We start from the raw sequence: 4,220 nt of genomic DNA on the forward strand, positions 1-4,220 counted from the left end.
TCCCGAATCCATCCCAAATCCATCCCAATCACATCCCGAATCCATCCTGAATCCGTCCCAGATCCATCCTGAATCCATCCCAGCTCCATGCACTACTTCAGCCATAATTCCACTGTAACTCTACCCCTACTCCATCCCAACTCCATCCCTACTCCATCCCAACTCCACCTCCAAGCCTGCTCTTCCTTGCTCCAACCCCAACTCCACCCCAACGCCCCCGTTTCCCTCCCAATCCGCCCCCGTGCCCCAACTTTGGCACATTTCGGGGTTCCCCACACCCCTGCCATCCCCTGCCATTCTGGGATCCCCCACAGATTTTGGGATCCCCCCCAGAGATTCTGGGGACCTCAGGAGATTTTGGGTTCCTCCCTGGGGATCTGAGATCCCCCATGAATATTCTGGGGACCCCCGGAGGTTGTGGGGTTTCCCCTGGAGATTCTGGGGTCCCCTCCCGCTGCAGGTACCGGTGCTGAGGTCCCACCCAACGCCTTCAACCTCCAGCTCACTTCAGGGTTCCCCACTCCCCGCACAGCCCCTGCCAAGCCCCGGGGTTCTCCGGGATGTTTTGGGGTGCCCGGGATGTTTTGGGGTCCCCGGTACCTCATGCTGTAGGCGCCGGCGCCGAGCTCCTGCCCGATCCCCGACAGGCTGGCATCGAAATCCTGCACCAGCCCCGACTCGATCACCTCGTCCGCCAGCGGCAGCTTCAGCGCCCACGCCATGGCCCCGAGGGCACCCCAAAAACGGCGGCCGGGTCACCCCCAAAAACCGGGGGTGGGCAGGGTCACCCCCAAGAAAACGCGGTTGTTGTGGTCACTCCAAAACCAGGGGGCCTTGGGGACACCCCAAAAAAGGGGGGGGGGGCAGGGGGGACCCACACATAGGGGGGGGCGTCCTGGGGACACGCCAAAAGCGGGGGGTGGGGTCACCCCCAAACACGGGGTGGCTCCAAAAAGGGGTTTGTAGAGGTCCCCCTAAAACCAGGGGGCTTTGGGGGCACCTCAAGTGTGACGGGGCCTCGGGGTCACCCCAAAACCAGGGTCTTCAGTGTCACCCCAAAAATGGGGCTCCTCAGAGTCACCCCCAACCCAGGGGCTCCTCGGGGGCACCCCAACACCTCCCCCTGTTCTCTGGGGGTACCAAAGCCCCGCAGCCCTCTTGGGGACCCTCTCCTGAGGTGCCTAATTTGGGGACACCCAAAAACCCGCTACCACAGGGGAATGAACCCCAAAATCCAGCGACACCCCCGAGGCTGCGCCCCCGCCCTTGAAGCCCCTCAAAGGGAACGCCTTGGGGGGACCCCCAAACTCCTGAGAGGCGGCACCCCCGGGGGTCCCGAGCTCTACGGACCACCCCCCACGGGCTGCACCCGCAGGGACCCCCCAAAATCCTGCACTCCCCTCTAAGGGCTGCACACACAGGGACCCCCCAAAATCCTGCACTTTCCTCCAAGGGCTGCACACACAGGGACCCCCCCAAATCCTGCACTCCCCTCTAAGGGCTGCACCCGCAGGGACCCCCCAAATCCTACACCGCCCTAGGCGCTGCCCCTCGCAGGGACCCCCCAATCCGGGCTGCGACCCCCCAATCCTGGCTGGAACCCCCCAGTCCGGGCTGGGACCCCACGGGCCGGGCTGGGACCCCCTGATCCGAGCCGGGACGCCCCAGTCCTGGCCCGGCCCCCCCCGCTCCGGGCCGGGACCCCCAAACCCGCCGCTCCGCCAAGATGGAGGCGGCGACCCCGCCCCCGCCGCTGGGAGGGCGGCCCCGCCCCTCCGCCGCGCTCAGCCAATGGGACAGGGGTCTTTCCGCTGACAGGCGGAAGCAGCAACCAATAGAGAGCGCCGCGCGCAGCAGGCCGCGCAGGGATTGGCTGGGGGGCGTGGCGGCGGCGGCGTGCCGCGCTCCGCTCCGCGCGGCGCCCCCCTGGGGGCCGCGGGTTCGAGTCCCGCTGCTGCCTGAGGCGTGCGCGGAGCTGCGCGGGCCTCGGGCGGGGGAGCCGAGGAGGAGGAAGGACCCCCCAAATCCGGAAAAAAGGGGAAAGGAAAAGAAAAAAGAAAAATACTGTTTATTTCACACCACTACATCAAGTGCATCAGTCTGCCGCGGCCCCAGCGGGCACCCCGGTGTCCCCCGTCGCCCCCAAACCTCCCCCTCCCATCGCTCCCCCGGGGGGGCTGGAGCCCCCCAGGCTCAGGGCAGGGGGAGGTGGGGAAGGGGCGCTGCCTCTGTTTTGGGGTTCACGCCCCCCCAACCCGGGGAGTCCAGTGATGTCCCCAAAATCCACCCACGGGACATCCCCAAGGTGGGGGATCACCCCCAGAAGCCCCTCACGAGGTGAGGAACCCCCCAAATCAGCGTCGGGGGGGTGACATAAATTGGGGGTCACCCCTGGTGAGCCGTGACATTGCCTCAGGAACACAGGAAAAAGGGCAAAAGCCAGAAAAATGGAAATCACTGATTTTGGGTGGGTGTGTGACACTCGGGGGGCAGGACAGGGCGGGGGGGGTCTGTCACCACGTGTGTCACAGGCGGGGGAGGCGTGACGAGGAGGGCACGGGGGGACACACACAGGCACCGGTGGGCACAGACACGGGGGCAGGGGGACAAAATCCATGGCCAAAGGGACAAAACCAGTGGCCAAAGTGCCGATGGCTGGAGGTCAAGGGGCTGTGACCGGTGGGACAGAGGGGATTCCCAGTGCTCCCAGTTCAGAGCACTGGGAAGATGCTGAGGGGCACAGGGGAGGTGGGCACAGGGAAAGGCCTGGACACAGGTATGGGCACGGGCGTGGAGGGACAAGATTGGTGGCCAAAGGGACAAAATCAATGGCCAAAGTGCTGATGGCAGGTGGTTGGGGGGACTGGGAACTGGGATGTTCCCAGTGCTCCCAGTGCTCCCAGTGCAGAGCGTGTGGAAGACATTGAATGTTGGACACGGCTACAGGGGTGGTGGACACAGGTACGGGGGCGGTGGCAGAGGGACAGAACCAGTGGCCAAAGTGCTGATGGCAGGAGGCCGGGGGGACACAGGAGAGCTCCCAGTGCTCCCAGTCTTGGCCACATGGGAGGTGCTGAAGGGCAGCGTGGGGGTGGACACAGGTGAGGGCCTGGACACAGGTGGCAGAGGGACAGAACCAGTGGCCAAAGTGCTGATGGCAGGGGGCCGGGGGGACACAGGAGGGCTCCCGGTGCTCCCAGCTCGGGGCACGGGGGGAGATGCTGACGGGTGGACACAGCTACGGGCGTGGGTGGCGGTGAGGGACAGAACCAGCAGCCAAAGCGCTGACGGCAGCGGGCCGGGGGCCGCCCGGGGCGTTGCCAGCACCCCAGCTCAGGGCACGTGGAAGACGTTGAGCTTGCTGGTGTTCTTGAGGGTCTGGCGGCGGTTGCAGAACCAGACGCGCACGACCTCGCGCTCGTAGCGCAGCTCCTGCGCGATGCGCGTGATCTCGGCGCCCGTGGGCAGCGCGTTGCGCTCGAAGTGCGCGTTCAGGGCCTCGAGCGCCTGCGGGGTGAAGGACGTGCGGCGCTTCCGCTTCTTGCCCGGCTCGCCCCCCACGAACTCCAGCAGGTGCTGCTGCCCCTCGCGCTGCCGCTGCTCCGCCTCGCGCAGCCACTTCTCCAGCACCGGCTTCAGCTTCTGCGCGCTCTTGGGCGTGATGTCCAGCTTCTCGAACCTGCGGGGACAGGGGACACTCAGGGGGACACTCAGGGGGATGTCCAGCTTCTCGAACCTGTGGGGACAGGGGGCACTCAGGGAGACACTCAGGGGGATGTCTTGGGGGTGATGTTCAGCTTCTTAAACCTGAGGGGACACAGGGGACATGGGAGACCCTCAGGGATGGGGGACAGGGGGACAGCAGGATGGGATTGGGGGTGTGACAGTGAGGGGGGAGCAATGCCCAGCACCCTCCTTTGCCCAATTTTCCTCCTTTTCTCCAGTTCCTTCTTCCTCCACCTCTCCCCCCTTTCCCAGCTTTCCATTTCCCCGTTTTCCTCCCATTCTCTGCTTTTCCTCCTTCCCCACAATTTCCCTCCTCCTCTCCAGTTTTCCTCTCCTCCTGTTTTCCTGCCTTTCTCCAATACTCCTTTCCCCCAATTTTCCTTCCCCTTTCCTCCCCCCATGCCCAACCTGGCCCCTGTCACCGCTTGTACCTGGCTGTGTCCCCTTACCTGCAGACAGCCCCACACCTGTCCCCCAGGTGACATTACCTGCAG

At 65.1% G+C, this 4,220-nt stretch overlaps 2 protein-coding genes and 1 long non-coding RNA gene across 6 annotated transcripts in view; all 3 read right to left on the bottom strand.

Moving 5' to 3' along the window:
• The window catches only part of TFCP2 (transcription factor CP2), a 12,339-nt gene extending 10,985 nt beyond the window's left edge, over positions 1-1,354 (bottom strand). For both annotated transcript variants that reach the window (XM_042020587.1, XM_042020586.1), the window contains exon 1: positions 601-1,354. In XM_042020587.1, the coding sequence (XP_041876521.1) occupies positions 601-722 (122 nt within the window). In that variant the 5' untranslated portion in view covers positions 723-1,354. The remainder of the gene's footprint in view (positions 1-600) is intronic.
• Positions 1-1,740, bottom strand: part of LOC121660970 — a 25,157-nt gene extending 23,417 nt beyond the window's left edge. The window contains exon 1 of the long non-coding RNA XR_006014817.1: positions 1,354-1,740. This is a non-coding gene — a long non-coding RNA (uncharacterized LOC121660970). The remainder of the gene's footprint in view (positions 1-1,353) is intronic.
• Positions 1,741-2,050: 310 nt separating this feature from the next.
• POU6F1 (POU class 6 homeobox 1) overlaps positions 2,051-4,220 on the bottom strand; it is an 18,255-nt gene continuing 16,085 nt past the window's right edge. For 2 of the 3 annotated variants that reach the window (XM_042020591.1, XM_042020589.1), the window contains one exon: positions 2,051-3,736. In XM_042020591.1, coding sequence (XP_041876525.1) covers positions 3,334-3,736 — 403 coding nt within the window. In that variant the 3' untranslated portion in view covers positions 2,051-3,333. The remainder of the gene's footprint in view (positions 3,737-4,220) is intronic. The other variant, XM_042020590.1, reaches the window with a different exon arrangement.

Source organism: Corvus kubaryi, unplaced genomic scaffold, assembly GCF_017639235.1.
Source record: "Corvus kubaryi isolate FWS band 111438036 unplaced genomic scaffold, C.kubaryi_AGA036_p1.0 37027, whole genome shotgun sequence".
Taxonomy (NCBI): domain Eukaryota; kingdom Metazoa; phylum Chordata; class Aves; order Passeriformes; family Corvidae; genus Corvus; species Corvus kubaryi.